Here is a 27,257-nt window from a genome sequence, read left to right on the forward strand (position 1 = left end):
AATTGCAAATAATATGTTTTCCTTAACCTCTTAGAAATTATAGATCGGGTACCCGTTAAATTAAATGAGTCATGTAATAGATTTGCAAATCATGAATTTAAAATGTAACAAAAGAAAATGACAAATTGATGTATTCCCTGTGTCTAAAATAAGAAAATTGTAACTGTAACAAAAATAAGAAGTTTGACTCTCGGATTAGGATAAGATTTAAGTTTTAATTGTGAGGAATTTGAATAAACTGGTATTTAATCTGGAAACCTATTACTTATGTTTTCTTTATATCTGTTAGGTGATTTTCTTATATATATATTGATTTTACATGTTGTTTATTCGATCCTGTCACGGCGCGGTCCCGGATGCATTTTCACAACGCAATGCATTACCGTTTTACCTATACGATCACTAAAAGTTTGGTAATTAGCAAACTCTTAAGAGTTTAGTTTCTCAGTTGCTTTTTTTTTTAGTTAGTTGCGGTTTCACCTGTCTGTTTCTGCATTAGTTTCCTCCCTAAGAGGAAGTAGTAACACTGCATTGGTGCCCATGATTTTTACGGCAAAGTATAGAAACAGAACATTGGTGCAGTAGCTATTCAACAGTTTAAATCGTTGGCCTTTATAAAAATTATTTGTTGCAAGCTTCAGGAACAAGCGATCTAGGGAAAATGCCTAGCTGCATCTTAAAAAATCATTTCGTTATTAAATAGGTGCAAAAATCTTCATGAGGAGTTAATTTATGATAAATAATAAATATAAAGGCATGTTCATTGATTCATTTATTTGTTACCGTTTAGCTTTGTTATTTTGAACAATGCCCCCACCCCAAGCCGTAAAACCTCACTTGTACCTAGATTATACAGAAGAAAAAACCCCCAAAACACCCATTCAAGAGGCCAGACTGATCGTGGGATTTAAATGAGCGTTCAATTCCAGAGTTCATTTGCCTTTGGTGGTCAATATGTTAAGAAACGCTGTTGATAGTTTTGAGATGACGCCGCGTCGTTCCTTGACAGAAGTAAAACAGGAAAAGCAATTTTGATGTTTGATGTCAGAATACTGCCAAGTCGAAATAAAATGACGTTTCACACTAATGTGAAATAACAAAGAACTTAGAACCGCAATAAAGGTCCCATGTTCTGAAAGTAAACACCCTGGAAAACGACAGAAAATCTTACAAAGTTTGCAGTTGACAATGAAAAGCAAATAGTAAAAGATGATGAAAAATGGGAATATCTTCATAATGTTACATAAGACGTTTTCTGAAGCCCATTTGCTTGGGGATTACTAAGGCTTTATAGGCGTTAATTAAGGTAATGCATAAATTGATAATATCAACTGGAAAAAGTCTCCATACAACAGTTTTATATTTACTATGCTTCGAGACAGATGATCATTTCAAGAATAGAGATCTAGAACGTGATCTTTAGGAAAATTAAGAAGCTTATGAGGAAGGAATCCAAAAGTTATTTATTTAGTGGAGTTAGATTCGGAATAATTTCGAGACATATTTTTGATTATATTGATAATATATAGAGTCTGAAGAATGTATTTGCATGCCTGAATTCGATTGCAGCTACTTTGCAGACTCGTTCCTAAACTCTATTTAAAAGACAAAGGAAGCAGCTCACTATTCAAAAAGAACTGCAAGACATGTTAGGTTTTTTCCCATAACTGCTCTTTCACAATTCTATGCAGAACAATTCCTTTTAAGTTTTTAGCTGTTAAGAATCGTTTTATGGATTACCTGGTTGTAGCACATGACGTAGGTTCAAAAATAAAGTGAGATGCCAGAAATACATTTTCTGAATTATAACAGATCAAAATATCACGACATATCTTTGCCCTTTCTACCCCCCATCCGCCGTTTTTAAACGCATTTTAATTGAAAGATAGTAAATTTCCTAAACTGTAATATCAGTTTAAAAACAATTCATTTCTGACATGAATTTATCATGATTTAGGAACTAGATTTTCCTTATATTTTTACATATCTACCACATTTATCACCTACATTTTCTGGATCTTGAACGATATAAAATGGAGCAGCTTCGCCACGTATTTTATTCCTATAATTACTTTGGAAACATATAAGTAAAAAAAGTGCTTGAAAGTTTCAATAATATTCTCCAAAATTGACTTTTATAGATCGTCAGTTCTAGCAACGATCTTCGATGTCCACAGCTAGTATCAACTAGGTGGATTTGTGTTACCAGATATAGGATAAATATATCTCTTGGCTGAAATGAGATTCCAGAAAAATATCATGAATCTGAATTCTAAAAATAGCGGGTGATTCTGTTCTTTGAGTTGTTGTTGGTGAACTTTTTCATTTCTGAATTCGTTACTGATCCGAAAAACCAATTGCTGCCAACATCAGATTGCTACTAAAAAGTGCATGGTGAAGAATCCAATTTATGTATAGCAATATTTCCATCGTTGCCACCGTAGTTGCCTATGTACAAATCTCTTGTCTTTTCGGAATGAAAGGGTAAGCAATTCTATATAATATTAGGTTGATTTTAATTTACAAAGTAATGCAATATTATAATTATTTTAATTTGTAACATAGTGGCATATATTTTAGATGCTGAAGTTTCTTCTCTATTTTTTTCCATCAATTTTGAGTCTAGTGCATCAGATTTATTTCAGGTACAAATATTCATCTCTAATTTGACAAATTGGATACTTTTCTATTAAAGTTTTCAATTATGCCTATTAAAGAATAAGTTTTAAATGATTATCCAAGAGAAGAATTTCGTAACAGAATGGTCTTCTAAACCGAATTCCGAAAAATCAATTATACCATACCATACCATATCTAAACCGCACAATTAATTACTTTTATGTTTTCAAACGCTTCCAAAATAAAATCACAGAAAGATTCTTCCTGAAAATTATCGAATATTTTTTTTAATTTAATGTTTTGTATTCTTACTGTAGAGGGTAGTTTTGTAAATGCAACTAAAATAATTTAATTCATTCCTTAATTTTCACGTAGTATGGTACGAATTCAAGCATCATGTTTCACTTAAAGAGTAAATAAAAATAAATCTATTACACTGGTATATCTAGTGTACGATATTATATATTGTCGGGTGTAGAATATATATTCTGTATCTTTTATCGCTTTTAATAAAAGTACTGAATGCGTTTAAATCTGAAATGAAATAAATTTACAGTCTGCGCTTTTTTTTAATATGATTATTTCATTGAAATGTGTTCGACAAAAGTTTTATTTTACTTTATCGTTCCACAAGACCCTCCAATTCAGTTACGGATATTTACGTGGGATGTTTCTAAAGTTCTAGAAAGTGAGCTCTATTTCGATTCCTAGAACTTATAGCCAATACTCTCGGCCAGAGACAACTTTTGAAATATTTATGCAGCTATTCCATGCAATATTGTTCAATCCGATTCAGTTGGCTGGTACAAGCGCATTGTTGTAGCACTGTTTTTGGAACCATGGAGGATGCGAAGGATAATCTTTTTCATTTTGTGGAAAGAGAGCGTGAAAATGTAAGAAATTGGTTCTACGTCTGAATGGAGAATTCTTTTCCCACATTAAAAAAATTTTGTGAGGTGTTCGATTTGTGAGTTTAACCATGCCATAAGGAGGGAGAATGGAGGCATGAAGAACGTTTTTTGAGTACAACTTAAAAGTACAGTTTTTCGTTAGGATAAGTGCATTCAATTAAATGAAGACCGTCTTGGAAAAATGCAATATAATATTGATAAAATTGATGAAATGAAACATTATACCTAAATTCCTAGAATTTGGAAGAAGTCCTGAGTATTTTATTTCTTCTGTTAAACTTAATGCAATATGCCATAATGAACTTGAAAAAAAAACTAATGGAACTGCGTATATTCAAATACTATATGGAAGTGCTGTCCGCCACAATATGGATGCGATATTATTTCTATACTGGATACTCTCTTTCTTTACACTGCAACAATCACATAATTCAGTGTGAGACAACAATTAAACTATAGTTCTTTAAATGAATATCTAAAATCAAGTCCAGTAAGAGACAAAATTTAAAAACTGAGTCATTCCTCCAACCTAATTTCAGTGTTAGAATATGCTGGCTATTATTCGAGATCTTTTCATGGGTAGCATCTATATGAGCTGCTTTCATGTAGAAGATCTACTTCCAAGTCATATCTATTGAGGTCCACACACTTTGAGTGGATTTCCAATAAGAAGCTTTAATAATTGTTATATTCTAACACAAAAATGGTTCTGAAAAGTAGACCTTCAAAGTTACAAATCCATTACTATAATAAATTAGCGTACAATTCTTCATTTCTACAGTACGTTGTGTTCCATCATAAAATTAATTATGTCGTACTGTAAGGATCTTAAGTTTTACTAACGTTTATTTTATTTTAAATCTTTACTATCACTTCTTATTTTCTACTTCCGGCCAGAATTAAAAGCTTTAACTTATTTATGCAAATTTGTCTATCGAACGCCAAGTACTTAAGTTGTGGCTTTTTGCCAAGCGAGAGAGAGGAAGGAGTTAGTCGAAGCAGGCCGCTTGCCTTAGCAGTTTTAGTCGGTTGCTGGTTGCCTTCCAGGCAGAGGTTTAATCCTCTTAATAATTTTATACGTATTGTAGTATTAACAGTTCTCTGTACTACATACGGCTTCCTGTTAATATACGGCCAATCTTCCACGTAGGCCCTTGTTTATTATTCCAAAGTTAATTTAGAGTTTAGTTAATATTTTTATATTCTTACGTTCAGACCATAAGTGGTTGGTCTCTGTATTCCGAAGTCCGGAAGTCATTGTAAAGAGTGAAAAATAAAGGGTTTCGTATACCCTTCCTGTGTATCTTGTCTACTTCCCACATTTATTGAACATAGCTTTAGTAAGCTCCCTGTTCTGAGTCAGGTTTTTGAATGTTCCCAAAGAAAGTAAGGCGGAACACTGAACCTGATAGTACTTTGTCTTCTATTATTATATTAGATATTTATAAATAGTTGACAGTATTTTAAAATTAAACAGTGTACTTTTGATTTATATGGGTTACATGAAAATTTGTAAGCAAGGAGAATTAACATGATATTTGTTTTGTCAAAGATCTAAAAATATTTGAACTATTTTCCAAGGATGTAAACTATTTCAATAGGAGAAATAACATAAATATTCAAGCGGCAATCATCAAATGTAATGCCATCAGCAAAAAATAATAATGATACGGTGTAAACTAACACTGTAATGACAGAACAAAAAAATTAATGACATGGTATATTGAAACAATCTAATAAAAACTATTTGATAATTAAAATCATTAATTGAAGTCCATTGATTTATTTTTGAATATGAAGACATTCTTAAACTGAAAATGTTTGCTAAATGTTTCAGTATTAATCATTGATTACAAGTTAAATATCCATTTAAGTTACATTTCACTAAATAGTAAAATCTAACTTAAATGAGTAATTAACGGATATACCAATGATAAATACTATAAAATTTATTAAATGAACTCTTTTCTTGGACATAAGATTTATATCAAATATCAGAACTTTATGGCGTTTAGAACAAAATTTACAGTTACAATATTATTGTGAGATGCTCTGTTATTTGACTTCCTTGAGGCCCATTACATTAAAACAAAAATCTGACAATTTTGATTTCAAGTCTAATGAAATTTTATTTTCTCAAAGACTCAGAATTATCTCATATTTTTTTAAATCTGACATTTCCATTTTGTTCAGTAGAAGACTCTAAAGTTCCTTCTTCCTATATTTTCATCTTGTTTGTTTTATTTTGTTATTTTATCAGGACTTGTGTTCCTCTTTACTTGCCTTGGAAACATGAACTGTCCTGACTCGGAACAGGGAGCTTACTCAAGCTATGTTCAATAAATTGTGAAGTAGACAATACACACAGGAAGGGTATACGAAACCCTTTATTTTTCTATCTTTACAGAGATTTCCGGAACTTCGGAATACAGAGACCAACTACTTGTGGTCTGAACGTAAGAATATAAAACTAAAACTAAAACTCTAACTACTAACTAAAACTCTAACTAAACTAAATTTGGATTAATATACAAGTGCCTAACTTTAAGATTGGTCGTTGTTTAACAAAATCCGTATGTAGTACAGAGAGCTGCTAAAACTACGATACGTTTGAAATCATCAAGAGGACTAAATCTGTGGCCTTGAAGGCAACCAGCAACCGAGTAAAACTACTATGGCAAGCGGCCTGCTTCTAATAACTCCTTCCTCTCTCTTGCTAGGCAAAAAGCCACAACTTAAGTACTTGATAAATAAGTTAAAGCTTTTAATTCTGGCCGGAAGTAGAAATAAAGAAGTGATAGTAAAGATTTAAAATAAAATAAACGTTAGTAAAACTTAGGATCCTTACATACTTCCCGCCAGAGTTAATTCGTTTGAAACTGAGGTCTAAAGCGACCTTGTTGAAAACTTTTAGTTCTAGAATCTAACGCGAAGCCAATCTTTTACAAACATTTCTCTCTAGAAACTAGAAATTAAAAAGTCGTTTTTAAATTATCAACTCCACGGACAAGTAATTTTCATCTGTACTGCATCTATAAACAGGAATTTCCTAGTTGAAATCTGGTTCCTTCCAGAGATCTGGAAGGAAAACTAGTTTAAGGGGTCTCACGACCTTTAAATCTTCAAAAATATCGATTTTTTGAAAAACATATATGTTTTAGTTTGAACATTTCTGCGCACTTTTCATTTTTGAACATTCTGCATCTCCGTGTTAAAATATTCCGTGTAGTTTAGGAGATATCATTAAAAACGTAAAGGTCACTGACACGAGAATCCTTCATCACGTATGTAAATAAACATTTAAAGGGACACGCCATTTGCTCACAGCTGTCATAGCCGTTATATAACTGAGTGTTGCTACATTCTAGCCTACAAGTCTTATTTTTATTTCGTCAGCACTCAGTAGCAATGATTCTACTCAACTTAATACTTATTCTGAATGTTTACATCGTGTTTCCGTAAGCTATTACTACGTCGTTTGATTCTGCAAAGTTGTATTGACGTTTGCAGCATTTATTTGGTGTATATTGAATTTTTGATGCGTTAGTCTTTTTCTGCAATAATAAGTATATTTATATATTATATTTGTGATGGCAAATAATAAAAGAGCTTCTGGGAAGCGAGCTAAAAAACGTCGCTTCCACGGCAACCGCTACACGAATATCAGATCTGAACTTTCTGATAAAAGCTTGGTTTCATCAGGTGATGACAATAATACTCAAATTGAACATGTAGAAAGTGCATCCGAGAAAAAGCTTAACAATGCATTATTTAATGAAAGTGATACTGACATTATGAATCGTTTTCATGGCTATATAATAATGGATAAAGACATATTGTTTACATTTTTGAAAGAGAATGTAATGTGCAAATTGTGCTGTAATTCTGTCAATATTTCTGAGAGAAAACCCTTTGGATTATTTTCAACAATTACTGTGAAATGTGAAAAGTGTAGTTTTAAAACAGAATTCAATAATTCAAAGTTGATTGGTGAACACAAGAATGTTCCTGAATTAAACAGACGAATTGTTTATGCTATGCGATGCATTGGTCAAGGTCTGGAACCTCTGGAAACATTTTGTGGTGTAATGGATCTGGGTAAACCTGTGACACAGAATGCTTATGACAAAATCTGCAAACATATAAATGCAGCTTCAAAAACTGTCGCCATTCAAAGTATGAAAATTGCTTCAGAAGAAGAGGCATGCAAAACTGCATCAAATTCTGTCACCGTAAGTGGTGATGGAACATGGAAAACGAGAGGACATACTTCACATATTGGAGTATGTTCTGTAATAGGTGCTGAAACAGGGAAGGTTTTAGATGTTGAAGTTCTCTCGTCCACTTGTAAAGGATGTGATCTATGGAAAGCAAAAAAATCTGGGAAAGCTTTCGAAGAGTGGCAAATGAAACATTTGCCAAATTGTCAGAAAAATCATATCGGTTCTTCAGGAGAAATGGAAGTCGATGGTATGATAAAAATTTTTCACAGATCAGAAGCTGAAAGAGGTCTCAAATATATTAATTATATTGGTGATGGTGATTCTAGAACATTCCCTGCTATACATGACAGCAAACCATATGATGATGAAACTGTTTCAAAACTTGAATGTGTTGGTCACGTACAAAAAAGAATGGGAACTCGACTGAGAAAGCTAAAACAAGACTATAGATGTAAAAAGCTGGAGGACGGTAAACCTTTATCAGGCAAAGGACGACTGACAGACACCATGATAAATAGGCTGACTCAGTATTATGGAAATGCAATTCGCTCAAATGCTTTGTCAGTTGATGAAATGCGTAAGGGTATTTGGGCAGTTTATTTTCATACGAGATCAACTGATGCTGAACCGTTACATACATTTTGTCCTGCTGGTGCAGACTCATGGTGTAAATATCAACAAGCAGTTTCAAATGGCTCAGTGGGTAAATTTCATCATAAAGTGACTTTGCCATCTTCAGTCATGGATGTTATAAAACCTGTTTTTAAAGCTTTATCAAGTCCAGATCTTTTGAAACGATGCCTTGGTAGCTTCACTCAGAATCCGAATGAATCTTTTAATTCTCTCATATGGCAGATGTGTCCGAAAACTTCTGGATCTGGGAAACGAATTGCAGAAATTGCTGTATATGAAGCAGCAATTTTATTTAACGTGGGCAAAAAGGGTAGGCTATCTGTCATGAGGCATATGGGTATCCATCCAGGTATAAATGCAATAAAATCTCAACTTCGCAGTGATATGAAACGTGTAAATACTGCTAAGAAGAGAGCAATGCAAAACACTATAGAAGCACGAAAAGCAAGGAAAAGATCCAAAACAAGTTTAGAACATCAGCAAATTGATCAAGAAGGAATAATGTATGAACCTGGAGGTTTTTAATTTGTGTATATAAATATTATGAATAGTAATAGTATTTTGTGATAAGTTATGTGTGTCGACAAAAATTTAAACATCTTGTTCAAGAAACTGATTATTAATATATTTTTATTCTCAGAAATATTTATAGTTTTATAACACAGTTTGCACATTGCATTCTCTTTCATGTATATGAAAAATATATCTTTATCTGCAATAATGTATCCTTGATAACGGTTGACTGTGTCATCACTTTCATTAAACAATGCATTGTTAATTGTTTTTCAGATGCAGTTTCCTTATTATAAATATATATTCTGTCATTAACTTTATTCAAAACACAAACAAAAAGCATAAAATACAAAATAGGTACCAAATAGTACGAGTTAAGACTCGTTAAGTCACAATGTTACTCATTTTTATAGCGATGCAAATTTTACAGGTCTTTATCTCAAAACGTATTTTTTTAATGCGTCGCGCATGATATTTCAAAAACTTTTTAATGTATCTTTCTGAAATTTGTACCATAGTATTATCATGTAACACTAAATTAATTAAACTAAAATTTTGGTATTTTAATGAAATGTTTCAATTTTATAAGGTATGTAAAAATCAAAATATAGCAAAAAAATTATATTTAATATATATATCATAAAAAAATTAAAAATGCATGAATTGTGTAATATTTTTAGTTCAGTTATATTCTCAAACATTCTTCTGCATAAAAAAAGAAAAATTAAACATTTTGGTACAAAACATTTCTTGTACATGTGCGCGCAGTGTGCGTACAGATTAATTAGATGTGAAAAATGTCTTATAATTTAACATTTGTTTTTACAATTTTTATTATAATTTTCAAATTTCAAGTACATCTAATTAAAGAATAGACATTAAATTAATAATGAACAAAATATTGAGTATTTTTGATAAGAATTAAAAAAGTTGCACAAGATTGAAAAAAGGTAAAAAAATTCATCTTTCGACTCATTCAAGGGTCGTGTGACCCCTTAATGAAATGTTACACAATCAAATGGCAAGTAACATGAATATTTATATTTCTCTTTTAAAATTCTTATTTCATTCATGACGTTATTTAATTATCTCCCCGTGCTCTCTGACATGTGTTATAAAGAAAAACACCAAAGACGAGCGTGTCTATGTACAAGTGTTCAACACTACCGCCTGCAATCAAAACACTAGCGTGTTAAAATTCAACATGTCAAGACCTCAGAACACACCTTATATTCATCTCTAAAGCCTGAGGTACTATCCTGAAAAGTGGCTAACTCTGAAGTGTAGCGTCAGAGAGCCTAACTACATTCATTCAACCTTTAACACATATTCACAATAATTTGCTCTTTTTACAGTCACACCAATAAGTTAAAATTTTTGGCATTACTCTAATATTTTCACTTTTAACATATCACAGTATTTCTTAACTTTTAAGATAACAGCTCACATTGTATATAGGGACATATTAACATGCCGTTAATTTTACGCATTTTAAAACATACATTAGTAGTACATTGTTAACTTCTATCCTATTACAAGCAAGTCCCATTTCTTCTACATTGAAATACTACATTTCAAAAGTCTTTCAGATTAAAACTTCTTTCTTGCCAGAAACTTTTAAATAAAATTTTATACAATAATTTTTACAATTTTCTTAAGGGGCCTTTCTCAAAGGTTATCAATGCTTTTACAATATTCAAGTATTTACACATTCCTATTATACATTAATTTTAGTTTTTACTCGCGAGTAATTGAAAAACAATACCAAAATAGGTAACAACTCATTTCTCGCCTTTTTGGCAATAAAGGTAGGCCTCACATGAGGTAAAACTTCTTGAATTCTGCCACTTGCAGTAAGAATGAAAAATTAACTTAAGGTTTGAAAGTAACATAAAGTTTTACTTATCTTTGTAATATTCAGACATCCTTTTTTCTGCCCAGTCCTGGAAAGTAGCGAAGACTACCGTCTGGTTTGTCTTCCTTCTTGTGCGGGTTCGTCCTTCGTTTCCTTCCTCCATGAGCTTTATTTTTCTTCCAGTGCGGTAACCCTTGAAGACCTTCTTTTTAGCATCTGCCTGTGGTCTCGGCCGTTTGATGGCAGCTGGTCTTGGCGGAACCGGGACAACTGTCTCTCGTTGTTGCCTGGATCTCGTTGCTGGCTGTTCAAATTTTTCTTGCTTCTTTGCATCTGCAGCTGGTCTTCCTTCTTCAATTCGTCAACATTTGCTGCGTAGACTCCTATCCGATGGGTAGATCTTCCGTTTTGGAGCCGTGTTATAGTTGCTGCCATTTCTCCTGGCTCTCTTTGCATTAGTCGTACTTCTCCGTTCTTCATTCTGGGGGTCGTCGTGCCCTCTCTTTTCTGGTCAGTGGAACGGCTTCTTTTTCTTGTTACCTTCAGTTTTCCAAGGGGGAACTTTCTTTTCAATTGCTCCTGTCTACTAATGGCTCGCCCTTGTGATTGTCGTTGTTCCACCTCTGGAGATTGTGCCTGGCTCACCATTCCTGGCTTTTAACACCACTACAGCCTGAGTTACTTTTTCTATGACATATGGTCCTTCAAATCGTGGATAAAATTTGGCAGTTTTATCTTCTGGTGCTGAAGAAAGTGAATGCTTAATTTTTAACACTTCATCCCCTACTTTATAAGTTACTCCCCGTCGTTTCATATCATAATACAGCTTCTGTTTTCTTTGTGCTACTTCAGTGTTCTTTTTTGCTTCTTTAATTAATTTTTCTATATCGGACATTTTAAATTCTGGGGCTCTTTGTTGAACATAAAATAATTTATCTAACGGCGTTATAATCTTTCTGCCTAAAAATAACTCATCAGGAGTTTTGCCCATCGTATCATGTTTTGCGGTCCTAAGGGCGAAAGCTAATTCATTGACATTGTTATCCCAGCTTTTATGAAAATTTTTAACATAACTACGGATAATTTTCACTATATTTCTATTGCCCCGTTCCGCTATATTTGATTGCGGCCGATACGGGACCATTTTTAAATGACGTATGCCCAGTTTTTGGCACATGTCTTCAAATATATTACTTACAAATTGAGGACCATTATCCGATATAACTTTTAGGGGCGCCCCGTATTTTAAAATATATTTATTTAAAATAGAATCGGTAACTAATTTCGCGGAGGCTCGTTTTAAGGGAACAATTTCGGTCCACTTACTAAAATGATCAACCATAACAAGGAGATACCGACTTTTATTTAACTGACTTTTTGTGAAAGGGCCCAATAAATAGATGCCAATTATTTCATTTGGAAATTCCGATTTAATGCTATTTAGAAACCCGGCCGGGCGGAAATTAATATAATTAACTGCTTGACATGTTGGGCAGGACTGGACATACGTCCTTGTTAACTTTTGCAGCTCAGGAAAATATACTGCTTCGCGTACGCGTTGGATGGTTTTTCGAATACCAGCATGAGAAGCTAACGGGGGAGTCGTGTAACTCCTGCAGTATATTTAATCTAAGACTAGCTGGGATAACAGGTCGAAATTCGTTGTTGGAATTCGTAGTTTTTGTATAAAATAATAGATCATCTATTAGTTCGTAATGGGCCGCCCTATTTCTTATCGCCACAATATCTTGGTGGCTAAAATTTTCAGGATCCTTTAAATAACCATAAATATTTTTAAATTCATGATCCTTACCCAGTTTGGTTATTACAGTTTCTCGGGAATGTATCGTACATGCTGTGAGCATTGCCACCTTTACAGTATTACCTTCTTCATCCATTTTTATTCTGGATAGGGCATCTGCTACGATATTTTCCTTTCCGGGGTTGTGCTTAATTACCAAATTATACTCTTGTAACTTGAGTGCCCATCTTATTAACCTTGGGGATAAGTTTTTCCCTGAGTACAATCTAGTTACCGCCGCATGATCAGAATACACTGTTATTGGCGCCCTTCCAAAATAGACTCGGAAGTTTTGCACTGCTAACAGAACTGCAAGTGCCTCTCTCTCAGTCGCGGAATAATTTCTTTGTGTTTGATTTAAAGTTCTACTAAAAAATGCCACGGGCTGCTGATTTTGCGAAAGTACAGCTCCTACCGCATAAACGAAGCATCCGCTGAAATTTCTAAATTCTCATCGTTTTCAGGAAATTTCAAAACAGGGGCTTGCGTTAATGCATGCTTTAATTTTTCGAAAGCACTAATGGCTTCGGCCGTCCACGAGAATCTTGCCTTTTTCCTTTTTAATTTTAACAATGGTTCAGCAATAGCTGCAAAATCTTTTATAAAGGATCTATAATATGAACAAAGTCCTAGAAAAGAAGAGAGCTTCTTCGTCGTATTTGGCGGCGGATACTTTTGCGCAGTGATTATTTTTGATTCGTCCGTCTCGATTCCTTTCTGAGATATTTTGTAAGCTAAGTATTTTAATTGAAGGGCTGCAAATTTGCAATTTTCGACATTAACTTTTAGACCGGCTTCCTTTAATAATGAAAACACCTGTCTTAAATCCTGTACATGTTGGTCCAGATTATCACTAGTAATAATGATATCGTCTAAATAGATAAATGTGGTCTTTTCTAGAACAGGCCTTAGCACAATGTCCATACATCGCTGAAATGTTGCCGGTGCCCCTGAAAGGCCAAACGGCATACGCAAGAATGCATAAGTGCCAGACTTGGTTATAAAAGCAGTCTTAGACACATCTTCTGGTTTAACACTTATTTGAAAATAACCAGTCGTTAAGTCTAACGTAGTCATATATTTCGTAGAAGTTATATTCCTTAAAATTTCTTCAATAATAGGTAACGGATATACCGGATATTTAGTCATGGAGTTTAATTTACGATAGTCAATTGCAAAACGACACCTTTTCGGATGTGTTACCGGATAGTCATTATTTTTCTTACATAACACAACCGGTCTAGCATAACTACTTGAGATGGGCGTTATGATCTTTTTATGTAACATGTCTCGAATGTGTCACTGTATTATTTTTTCTTTATTCTTATCGTACCGATACGGTTTGTGGCGAACTGGCAGTGAATCTCCTGTGTCGATACTATGGTTAGTAACTTGAGTAAATCCGGGAATATCACTAAATAACGAAGCAAATTCACTTACCACTTGGCGAATTTTTTGTTGCTCTCCCTTAGGCAGGTGGTTGAGGTTTACTGTGGGTGGTTCTCTTTTTTCTTCCAGAAGTGGTTGAATGGTCAGCTTAAGGGACGCTTGGTTGAAATCCAGCGTTCCTTCTGCCTCTGAAAGAAAATCTATCCCTAAAATGACATGTGCTTGTAAATTTTTTACGATAAAAAACATGATCTTTACTTGCTCGTCCTTAATGCGAATATATAATGGTATTTTACCTATGCATTTGCATCTTTCTCCCTGCGCAGCTAACACTGTCGTATTATCCGAATTATATATTCGGTATCTACGGAAGAACTTCCTAAAAAAATCTTCTGCCACACAGGAGCACTGCGCGCCTGTATCCAGGAGTGCGGTGGCTGGGATGTTGTTCACCAAAACTTCAATCTTTGGAAGAGTCAAATTTTTCACAATAACTGTATTTAACTTGAAGGAAGAGGGGTTTTCTTGGCCTTCGGTTTTCCGCACCCTCCCGTCAGCAGAAATTCGTTTTAGTTTAAATTTTACTTCTTCCTTTCCATGCCTTCCTTCTTTTTCCGCTGGCCTTCAGACTTTTTTTCTGGCTTACTATTGAACTGTCGACGTTCGCCGGTTGTTTTTGAATACTCAGGTTTCCTTGCCCACTGATTCGATTTGCTTCCGTAGCCGTGTTCTTGCCTTTGCTGTGGTCTTGGCGCACCAAATTGGCTTCGTTGCTCATACTGGCGTCTTCTTTCAATGTCCGCCGTTCTTCTACTTTCAAACTGGATTGCTAGCTCAAATACCTTTTCCAGTGTAGTCGGATTCCTTAATTCAATAAAGTCCTGTACTTGGGGAAGTAACCTCGGCAAAATCACTTGGATTATCTCAGAATCCGGACGGCTTCCATACAAGAGTTTAAAGACGTGAATGTTTCTTAAAATAAAGCTTGAGAGAGTTTCAACGACAGGGAAAGCTTTTACTAAGGCAGTCTTGAAAATTTCGTAATTATAGGTGGGACTTCCCGCTTGACCCAAGAGGTTTCTGCCTATACATTTAAACCAATTAAGTGCTTGGCCCCTCAAAGCGCTGGTAGCTAAGGTGACTTTCTGGAATTCATGGACTGGATACAGCATGAAGTGGTCATCCAATTTTTCCAAAAAACTGGTTACCGGTGAGTTTCCATTGAAGGTTGCGTCTGGTTTCATCGATGCGCACATGGTCTGGACGATGTACCCAAATCCTTCAGGGCGGCAGCTGGCATTTCTAGATTCTGAGCCCCTTCTGCAGGCACTACAGGTTCTTCTTGAAACTCGGCCATGGTTATTCTTCTTCGTCGGGCGCCACTATCAGGACTTGTGTTCCTCTTTACTTGCCTTGGAAACATGAACTGTCCTGACTCGGAACAGGGAGCTTACTCAAGCTATGTTCAATAAATTGTGAAGTAGACATTACACACAGAAAGGGTATACGAAACCCTTTATTTTTCTATCTTTACAGAGATTTCCGGAACTTCGGAATACAGAGACCAACCACTTGTGGTCTGAATGTAAGAATATAAAACTACTAACTAAAACTCTAACTAAAACTAACTTTGGATTAATATACAAGTGCCTAACTTTAAGATTGGCCGCTATTTAACAAAGTCCGTATGTAGTACAGAGAGCTGCTAAAACTACGATACGTTTGAAATTATCAAGAGGACTAAACCTCTGGCCTTGAAGGCAACCAGCAACCGAGTAAAACTACTATGGCAAGCGGCCTGCTTCTAATAACTCCTTCCTTTCTCTTGCTCGGCAAAAAGCCACAACTTAAGTACTTGGCGTTAGCAAGACAAATTTGCATAAATAAGTTGAAGCTTTTAATTCTGGGCGGAAGTAGAAAATAAGAAGTGATAGTAGAGATTTAAAATAAAATAAACGTTAGTAAAACTTAGGATCCTTACAATTTGAGCTACATATTTCTCATAAGCTTGTTCAGAATAGAAAGAAGAGTTTAAAAAGAAGGTTCAAAAAGAAGAATTAAGGTCATTCTCTTTCATTTAAGATGCTTTTATTATGTAAGCAGTTTTAATGAAAATTCAGTTTTTTTTTCTAGTTCCAAATTTCAAATTTGTTTGCTTTTCGTTATATAACAACGCAAATATTCCACAAACGCAATACATTAGTATACCGATCTAAACCTACTTCCATGGAGCTCTTTTACCCAATTTTTATTGCATTTCGACTAAAATTTTCAAAACAATTTTTAAGCAGTTTACATTCTGTACTTCCAAGAATTAAAAAAGTATTTCTTATTTCCTATTACACCTTATTCAAATATAGCTAATAGTAATCATCAGATAGCGTGAATAAATTACTCATATTCCAAACCTTGGAAACTAGGCTGTTTGCGCAGGTGTTCTTTCTTAAATGTAATGTAAATGTGACCCAATTTTCCGTTAGGCAACCTTCTAGAAAAGCATCCATTTCATTAGGCAGAGAGCATGTATGTATGCTTTACCTTATTCAATTAAACAAACAACTTCGCTTAGACATTTTTGTTCAAAAATATGCTTTGAGAATAAGAGCTGAATATTAAGACTGAAATTTCGTTTTGTAGTACTCGGAATATAAAGTACTAACTGCTAAGTATAAAATACTAAATTATAATCTTGACGTTTCTTTAAATCCCTTGTAAATAAATCTTTACTAAAGACCATAATTATTGTTGCTATACAAAACCGCTATTTAGTTAACACTATTAATTAAACACTTTAATCCAATGGTCACAGAGCAAAGCTCAACCTACGCGGTTTTCTATAAAAATAATAATTTTATTCATAGTTTATTGCACTGCTGTTTTATTTCTTTGATGTATATATTACGCTTATTCAGTATTTTCTTTTAAAGAAGGGAATGAAATCGCCCTCTAAAATCCCGTCTACTCTTTTTGTTTTTAAATCGAACCTAACAGATCTGTTTTTATCCGTGTTTCAAAAAGAATATGCATACTACAAAGTGTTATTTTGTCCAAACTATCGATCACTGCGCCTCGGCTCGGCTATTGGCGAAACGAATACATAGTCTAGTTTATATTAATAGCCACTATATGTCAGTTGTCTTCTGTTTTGCGTAGTAACCGTCGCATGTTTAAAATGGCTACTCCGAAGCAGAAATCATTTTGTGTTCTCGAGTTTGCCAAATGCAATTCCGTGATCACAGTGCAAAGACGTTTCAGGTTGAGGTACCAAAGTGATCATTCGAATGGGTGGAACATTCGCAGATGGTATCGACAGTTTGTAAATACAGGATATGTATGTAAAGGAAAGAGTTCTGGCCGCCTTCGTGTTCCCGACGAAAATGTTGCACGAATTCAAACTGCTTTCCAAAATAGTCCTTCAAAATCAACTCGTCGTACCAGTCGGGAGTTACAACTGTCTGCAACAACAATTTGGTGTGTTTTGAGACGCCGGTTGGTTATGAAGCCGTACAAGTTACATTTGTTACAGGCTCTGCGTCCTGATGACAAACGCAAACGTGTGGCATTTTGTAACGAGATCATTGATGTTATTGACAATGATAACACTTTCGCATAACGCATCGTGTTCGGTGATGAAACCACTTTTCTTGTTAGTGGTCATGCAAATAAACACAATGTTCCAATTTGGGGCTGACAGAACCCGCATGTAGCCATTGAACATGTACGAGATTTGCCCAAAATAAATGTGTTTTGTGCGATATCCCGATCATCTGTTTACAGCCCATTCTTCTTTGATGGAAACTCGGTTAACGGTCAGCAGTATCTCGCTATCTAACAAAACTGTTTCGGAGGCTGCATGAAGGAACTTCATTTTTCAACCAGACGGGGCACCCCCTTACTGTTGTCGCCAAGTGCGTGATTATCTGAATTGGTCGTCAAAGAGCTGGCGGCTTAGCATGTCTCAGATGACATCCACGGTCACCGGATTTGACACCCTGTGACTTCTTCCTGTAGGTTTGTATTAAAGACAACGTTTATGTACCACCACTCCCACAGAACCTGGAAGAGGTGAAGAACCGGATCCGTATTCTCATAACATCAGTGACGACGGACATGCTTGCCCGAGTATGGGAGGAATTTGAGTATCGATGTGATATTGTCCGTGTCGCTGATGGAGAACACATTGAACATCTGTAATCTGAACTTGAGAGGTTCGTACATATGTGTGTAAAGTTTCACATTCGTATATCATACAGTTTAATAAGTATATGCATTCGAAATACGTATATTCTTTTTGAAACACACTGTATTACTGCAACTGGGAGGACTTATTCCTTTTAAGGTAAAAGTAGTGCCATTTACAAACCAAACAGGAAACTAACAAAATTTAGGTAGCTATGAGCTTATTTTTAACAATTAAATTATCGTGCAAATTTTTGGAAAAATATGGAATTTTTAAGCTATTTGTTCCCAAATCTTTTCAAAGAGACAGAGGTGTGTTAATTTACTGTACTTTTATTCAATTGTATTTAATTTACCTTGATTTATTACTAATCCATATATTAATTATGGTATTATTTCTCTCTCAAAATCTTAAAACAACTACTAGTTCAGAGGGTCATAATCATTTTAAAAAAGAAACTTAAGAGAAGAATAAGAGTTCATACATTTAATCATTTTAAATTAAAGCAAGACTCTTGAAAGTTTGTAATTATATATGAGTTATGATAGCATGTTTAAACGGTGATTAAAGTATAATATGTGACAAAATGTAAAGGCAGAAGGGGACAGATTAAGAAGATGTGGCAACGAAAACTGTGCGCTGGTGCGTTAGATAGTAACTAAAAGCGGTCTTCTATCCCAAATAAATAGTCATTCCCCGTAGAAAGTTTTAGTGGGTATGCATTGCTAATGGAACGCGGAACTTGTTGACATGCGTTTTGACTATGGCATGCATTTAGTCTCGATTTTAATCCCAACTTATTCTATTACAAGATATGGATACTTAAAATCTGTCGAGTCAAATGCCATCTTCAGAAACTGAAGGTAATTGAACAGGAACAAAAATCTATCAGATTCCATTTCCAAGAAGGCACTTCAGTTGTAATTCGTATGGAGTTCATGCATTCCCTCTTCTGTTTTAACCTAAATTAAGTATTCGAATCCAACAACCTGACTGCATGAGTTTCAGTGCTTTTCCTAACAGTATATCAAGTAACTGGAGAACAGTTCCCGTAGAAGGTTGTCTCACAAGCATCCGTCTACGTAGGCAATTAGTCACTTTTTATGCTCAGTTATAACTAAAGTAATCAAATCATAACTCTTAGAATGTTCCTAAGAAGTATGCTGTTATTGAACAAATCGCTTACGATTTATGCAATGATTTAACTTGAAAGGTAAATTAAAAGTCTTATTCATCAACATTTGGGAATAAGTTTGCTCAGTATTGTGATGTGTTGTAACTAACTAAAAAAAATCAAAATTAGATAACTAAAAGCAATTTTAAGCTTAGAAAAACAGACAAGTATGATTAAAACTGAGCACTCAAGCATAAAAAAAATCTTCTTCCTTCGTTAAGGGGAAAAACAAATGATAGGAAATGATGTGAAGTAAAATAAATTGCTCCTTGAGTTAATTTTTGTTTTGCCATCCGAAAAACGAAAATCATTGTTCCTCCCCCTACCCTTTTTTGTTACTTAATAATGAAAAATAGTTTACCACAACTCTAATAACTACGTCAACTATATCAAAGACATAAATAATGTTCAGAAGACCTTCGATTTGCACGATAAAATGTTTCCTTGTAAAAATCCGTTTATGCGATTATGTGTAGGAATTGGATGGTTGGTTGGTTTTTTAAATAGCACAAAACCACGAGGTGTAGGAATTGAGCAGCGAAAGTTATATTGCCTCAGATACGTGTCATATAGATGAAAAAAGCTTGTAATAAATATATAGCTTGTAATAAAATATATAGTAAGATATATTCAGACCAATGCTTGAAAGTTTGAGATTAAAAGATTTTATGGTCACTATACATTCTTCAGCTTCGTATAGAATAGTCGCCCTGGCAAAAAGTGAATTTATCGTACTTCAAGATTATTATGATCGCCATTACTTAAATGATTATCACTAAATCGCCAACATATATCGCGAATGTCGCCAAATAGCTCAACGTCGACAACAGCGTTATTTAGCACATTTTCACATTCCTTTGCAGATCAGTTCTTTTTACTTCCTTGCATGAAGTAAAGGAAGTATTGTAATCATGAAAAATTCCGTGTACCGTATTTCAACGAAAATATCCATTTTGACTGCTATCGAATGGAATTGAACGATTTTTTGCGTGACATCTGTAGGTAAGGACAGAAAAAGGACAATATTTCAACAAACGAATTAAAAACTCATTTAAAATGAATTCTGAAGAGAATTTTTCATGGTGTCTGTACGCACATACGTACGTATGTATGTATGTATCTCTCATAACTCAAAAACGAGTAGCCTCAGAACGTTGAAATTTTGTATATAGGACTGCTGTAACATGTAGATGTGCATTTCCCTTTTTGGGTGCAACCGGCAGCACCAAAAGTACTATATAAATAAATGTATATATATTCCCTCTCTGTTATTTGACTCAGTGAGCTCAGTTTTTTATTCTTATATGGTGGTGAATTGCGCCTTTTTTGCGTTAAAAATGGTTCAATTATGTTGTTATCTTCCGTTTAAGGTGTTTTGAGTTTAGTAAATCTGCATGCTATATTTGTAGAATTATCAACAATTTAAAAGTTGTTTAAGTTTCGCTAAGCCTAATTATTTTTACTATAGTAGACATATTTGTTTACATTTGAAACGTAACAGAATAGTGGATTTGTTTCCAATCTAAAGAAACTAAGCTTCGCAACAATAAAGATAAAGCATCTACTCTGGAATTTATTCGAGGAAATAACTGTTCAAGATTTACTTCGTAATTTTTAATACATATATTTTGAGTTTTTATGTATTTTTGCCTTGTTGCGAAGTGATAACTGAATTAATTGAATGAGAAATTTTGAATCGTCTGTTAAAAACTGTTTCTTTTTTTGTTTGATTTTTTGTTTAATTTCTTCTATACATCGTTTTAGATTTATTATAGTATTTGAACAGAACATGTGACAACAATTGTATAATTCTTCAGATGACATATCTTATGTGCATTCTGAGTTATAAAATGAATGAGGTGTTAGTGAACTTAGCGCCAGAGTGTCGCTGTGGTAAACAAATATAGTGAATTTTAAAGAGTGCATTTATTCGTTTTTGGTTTATGCGTAATCGACGAAGTAGATTTATTTGAATCCAATAAATTTAATATAAGGAAAAATACGTATAATTTAATATTCCGTACAAGGAATTCATGTGGTGTACACATCAGATTTTTTAAAAAAGTTTTGTTGAAAAAAGGAGCTACGTTAGAAATACAGTAATAACATGCTGCCTATTTACAGATCTTCTCATGATGGGTACACCATAAATGACCATGATTAAGAATCCCAGCCGTTTGGAAACGGATTGCTGCATACAATGACGATTTGTCAATAATCTTGCTTAAGTAACAGGGTTCGTAAATTATTACGACCCCTATTACGGAATTTGGAACGCCCCCAGTTACAGAATTACGGAATTTATTACAACTCCATTAAAATAAAACGCAAATTGCAATACATTTTATCCTTATACCCATTGCAACGTATTTATTGATTCATTTCGAAAGTTCTAAAATTAATCAAATATTAAATAACTCTGGAAATATTAACAACGAGACAAAAATGTAAGTCAAAAACGATGATGAATATGTGATTAATTTGTTCCGCCTGAATTTTAATTTCTTCATTCCACTATAAAATGCAAAAATGTGAACATTTATTTTAATATTTCACGGTTTCATGCAATGCTATTATTTTCCGTTTTCGAAGTCTTGAATTTTTGAGCTAAATTGTAAAATCCTATTTTGCATTTAAACGCAAGAGAATTGGTTGCTAAAAATCTGAAATGGCGTACAGTGAAAAAAATGATTGCTTTGAATGAACACAGCTGCGAATTCTTGGATCTACAGTAAGGTGAAGTAAAATCCATTAATATGAGATTAAGTCCAAAGAAAAAGGAAAATTTCTCAACAAAAACAATTCTCATGACGCTGTTTAATGCACCATCGTTATACGTTTTAAGAATCCTTACTTTTTTAATCAATTTAGTTTGATTTCTCTGTTAGATTATTTGAATTGTTCCCTTTCCTCATTTGGGATTGTTCTAAATTCCCGCTTCAAGGTATTTTTTCCCTGAAATTTTTACATGCTACCTCTTTTGCTTATTTAATTAACAAAGACTAGAAATATTCTTCCGACTTGCTACATTTTTAAATAATATCTTACTTTTCTTATTTGATAATCTTAGTAAATAGAAATTTCTTTATTCACAGTTTATTATTTTTGAGACGTTTTTTAATTTTTGAAATTAAATACAAAAAGGCATTTCTTTTTCGTTTGGAAACATCTTAAAAATTTATCAAAATTGAAATTTTTGCACACAACATTCTTCAATATTTCCACTTGTAAAATAGCTTCGTATCCTGTTACAAGTATTTAAAAAATACTAGTTTTTAAAACATGTACATTAATTCCGAAAAAATTCAAAATTACATGGCTTTCTCTAATAGGGGAAAAAGCAGCGAAAAATAGCAGTTTCATTGTGGTGTGAAAATAAAAATTTCTGGACTTTAATATTTATACAAATACGAATAGGAAACAATATTTATAATGCATTTATGAACTATACTTCTCATGATTTATTTTCGTACCGCAAAAAATTGATTTTCAAAATTTACAGTAAAACACTTGCGTAGCTTCAGTAACTGCTTAATTGTGCAACTTGAGCGCTATTTGTATGTTGTAATGTATTATAGTTTGCGTTGTTTGTATGTAATTCTAATTTGATGGTATTACGAGTAATTTTGTTGAATGAAAAAAAAATGTATTTTTTGTGTAATCATTTCGCTATGATGTACTATATATTTTTCACTAATGTGTTTCTTTCTACGGGGTTCATAAAAGTACTTACATCATTTCCTTCATTTTTAAACAAAAACACGACGTGAAAATGAAAGTATACTTAATTCTATCTTTTTTTTTATTGTAACTAACACTGGATCCTACGTCACGGTACAGTGGTTAGGAGAGCCTACTGCGGTAACAATGGGCCCGACCTCGAATCCCGGAGAAGACATGGATGTTTGTAAATGTATAGTGTCTGTGCAGCACGGGGGCACTCTAAATATGCGGCGAGCCGAACGTCCGTCCGTGTGGTTTGGTGGAAGGGGAACGGGGTGGGAGACCCCCGGACCACCCCCAGAATGCTCTTCTTCATAATTGGGGTGGAAAATAGAAGTCCAACCTCTCTTTGGAATTGGCTCTGGCAACCCTTCTTCCATGTAATATGGATACAACATGAATAACAACCGGATCCTGCGAACAGCCATTTAAAGTATACTTAATTGTGTAAATCCTTAGATAACACTTTATACTTAGAGAAGTATATTATTAAACAACTTTTGTATAAGATTTAATAACAATAATCTGAAATTATGTGTTATATGGATTCAGTTATCTTCTGCTAATTGTTGTTCGTTAGAGAATAGAGTTGTTTCGAATAATTATAAGCAATATCTAAATTTTTAAAGACATTTTTCTAAATGCTTGATTGTAATATTTCAGAGCCTGCTCATCTCCAAAGTTTTAAGACTGAGTTTTTGTCACTGATGTCAATGAAATTTATTCGCTGGCGGCAGTTATTAATAACGAATTTCAATTTAATTTTCGATGAATAGCCTGTTCACATAAAAGTGTTTAGATAAAAGTTTTCTTGATAGATTGTTTAGCAGCCAATGCTTACTCTTGTGAACTCAGAGTCTGAATACCAAGGATATTCCGTTGCCCAATGAGACTATAGTCACGCAGCGTTTTCCATTTGTAGAATGAAATGCAACTCTTTTATGAATTTCAGCTTTACGAGATTGATTTGACTTCTGCGGATTATTTTATGTTCCCTGACATTAAACTTCATTCTAAAGTGCACCATTTCGAAAGTACTTCAAAAAATAGAAATTAGATGTTTAAAATATTCCAACAAGTGGTAAGATTTTTAAAGTATTCCAACAAGCGATTCAACAAGTGAAAAACCAAGATGCTCCACGAGGAATTTAAACGAGGAAATTAGAGATTTAGAGTGCATCCCGAATTATGAATGCACTTAATTATTTAAACGTTGTAAATTGTTATGCGTTTCTGTAAAGTATACTACTAATTTAGAATTTTAAGCTTGAATCAGAATCAACAATTATTTTTTTCTCAATTGACAAAGCAACAGAAGTGTGGAAAATTGTTGTTTCAAGGGATTTAGTTGAGACTAATAATGTATTCTCAATAATGCGCACTGATTGACGTTGATCCTTTAACAATCTTTTTCATGGTTGGCAGAAATGCGTAATTATTTATGCGATGTTTAAACATGTTAGTTTCAGTTGTTTAATTGAAACTTAATATCCCATATCGTTTAGATAAGACTATAGTATTACAGTCGGAATTCACACAGTAATTTAAATCGATGAAAGTGTTTGTCTTAACTCTGAATACGGATGCAGAAAATTAAATTAACACTAATGGATATTGGAGTGAAATCAAATATACATTTAGATGCTGCTAAACAGAAGTTAAATACATACCAGGCCATTGTTAAATCAATTAAACTAAACAATTTACAATAATTCTTACTCAGTTAAATACAATACTCAAAATTAAACTCTCAGAGATAAAGTGGCTCATCTCACATTTACACAAAATAGGTAGTATTTTGTGGAATGCTGCGTATTTAATGGGAGCAAGCATATCTATATCTGCTAATTAAACAGGCATTTGGAGATTTTTAAGGCTTAGTGAATCTTTAACAGTTAAAAAATTCTGAAGAGTTGAATCTAAAGCTCTTCATGAAAATTGTTTGATCAACACGAATTTTATGCTGAAATAATCTGTAAGACTTCTTCTTTGAAACATTGAGGTTACCTTCTTGCGATAAATGTTTTGATAACCATCCAGGACACCTTGTGGTAATAACCTTGTGGTAATAACATCGGTAATATCATGTAAAATCTTTTAGTTAAGTTAACTTACAGTAGTCTAATAGCTTAGTAGAATTTATATAAAGTTGAACAATGGGTACCACATACTTCAGTTGCTATGTATTTATCTGCGGAAGAGAGATACTGTGAACTATCCTGGAGCTAAGGTCTTTATAACGAAACCAAGCTGGAGCTAAGATCTTCATAGAGACTCCAAGTTAGAGCTCAGGGTTTTACATTAAAGCCTAATTATCTTAAGACTTGAAGTCCTAACATTGCACTTAGCTGGGATATATCTGGCCTTAAAGAATGCATCGACTTAGAACACTTACGCGAAACCTACGATTAAATTGAAATTATTCCGAGTTGGTTAACAGTTCTGGTTAGATCAACACTACGAGCACCTGTCAACATAAACCACAGACTGAAATTCCCAATCATGGTGTATATCTTCAAAAAGTACTGGGGGTTCCCCAACTGGTAGATAAGAATTCTGACTGACATGTAATACTTTGTTTCATCTTTCGAGGATGAGACGATCCCTCCATTGTTTTGTTGATTAAAGAACAACTTATCCTGCTGCAACAGAACACTAGAGATCAGGTATTATTTTAATAAAACAGATGTTTTAACCATCTTATTTAAACCGTCTTATGTGTCTGCCTCATTTTCTCCATTTATTCATATGATGTATGTATGTGGTAGCACAATTGAATCATACATAAAATATCTCATACACATTTGTCCCCACTAGTTGCCGAGTGGATAAGAACGCAGAGTGCTGAGAGTACAATACAAGACTAATGGACTCTCTGTATAGTCAATTTTGTGGTTTTCTCCATATGGAATGTGAATACGAGTCAGTTTGTCTTAAAAAGTTCATCCCTTTCTTCTTCACTTTTCATTTTTAGTACTGAACCAATATCTGCATAAGTAAGTAAAGTGCAATAAATTTAGGCCTAAAAATATTACATATTTGCTACATCTGTTAGAAACTTTCTGATGTACATTAGAATTCTCATTATTCAAATTTTGGAATTTCAATAACCTGGATTTTCAATAACCTGATTTTCTACTTCCTTGTACGAAGTAAAGGAAGTATTCTAATAGCAAACATTTTCAGGTATTAGATTTCAACGAAAACATCCATTTTTGACTACTATCGAATGCAATTTAACGATGTTTTTGCATGACATCTTTATAACGAAAATAAAGGACAGAATAGAGGATCCTTTTTTACAAAATTAAATTAAGGAACACAAACTTGCAATACAGTATAGTACACCTTCATTTACTAATCTGTTAAATTAAAACTAATTTATATGAAAGTGCAGCATATATTTATTACTCTTTAACGTTCTGAAAATTTCTTAAATTCTAAGAGAAATATAACTACCTAGATATAATAACTAGTATTTTTATTTATTGCGTGAATCATTGTTTAGGTTGTTTCCTCACAATGAATTACATATAATTTTTATCTTTATATGAGGTATGATCAATATATACAAGTGCATCATAAAATTGTCCATATTAACCGAAAGTATTTTATCTTGATCCTTGTATTACACTTTTTAAATAGTTCTGTTATTATTTTCTCGCCGCATACCAAATTTTAATGCTACTCTTTTGAATCTATGTTAGCAAATGTTCGCTGGATCAAAGCAAACGATTAACTGCATAGAAAATTCTGACAGTAAGCAAACGACATCTTAAGAAAAGCAAGTTGAGATACCTAATACTATTGAAGTGCGTGCGCATCCTGTTTGTGGAAGCATCTTCTCCCAAAGTGGAGTTCCAGAGTGGGAGTTCAGTTTCGAGAGAGGTACACCCCCCCCAGGGTTCCAAATTTCGTGAGAAACCATTTCGACCATTCTCATCTTCGTACGACATTAGTCGTACCGACATTACTGACATTAGTCAGCCGAGATATGAATTAATGGGACTACTGACATTAATTAAAATCTCTGAAAATGCTAATTTCCGACCTCATTTTTCCAAGTGGCAACAGTCTCGCACGCTAGAGATAAAAATCTGTTTTATTTCGAAAAGTGTTGCCATTGCTCGCTTTCAAATCGTACAGATTGTTAATACAAAATTTGTTAAGTTTTAGAAAATATGAAATAAAAAGAGCACTGCCAAACATTTAATAAATTACTCCGGATTCCAAAAA

General features: G+C 33.7%; 1 protein-coding gene and 1 long non-coding RNA gene across 2 annotated transcripts in view; one reads left to right on the top strand and one right to left on the bottom strand.

The window, feature by feature from the left end:
* LOC118193062 (uncharacterized) overlaps positions 1-27,257 on the bottom strand; it is a 112,160-nt gene that overhangs the window by 60,865 nt on the left and 24,038 nt on the right. The window lies entirely within an intron of this gene.
* Positions 7,619-18,083, top strand: LOC146999447 (uncharacterized). The gene is made up of 2 exons (XM_085812180.1): positions 7,619-8,735; positions 17,998-18,083. The coding sequence occupies exons 1-2, from the start codon at positions 7,619-7,621 to the stop codon at positions 18,081-18,083; spliced, it is 1,203 nt and encodes a 400-aa protein (XP_085668306.1).

The sequence above is a fragment of the Stegodyphus dumicola genome, chromosome 1, assembly GCF_044657685.1.
Source record: "Stegodyphus dumicola isolate Sdum_Otavi_A_Nest chromosome 1, ASM4465768v1".
Classification (NCBI taxonomy): Eukaryota; Metazoa; Arthropoda; class Arachnida; order Araneae; family Eresidae; genus Stegodyphus; species Stegodyphus dumicola.

Bases quoted from the DNA above. Each gene is read 5' to 3' on its own strand.
- LOC146999447 (XM_085812180.1), top strand. From the start codon at position 7,619: ATGGATCTGGGTAAACCTGTGACACAGAATGCTTATGACAAAATCTGC. The intron at 8,736-17,997 runs GTATAAATGCAA...CCACTCCCACAG, and splicing joins GCATATGGGTATCCATCCAG to AACCTGGAAGAGGTGAAGAA.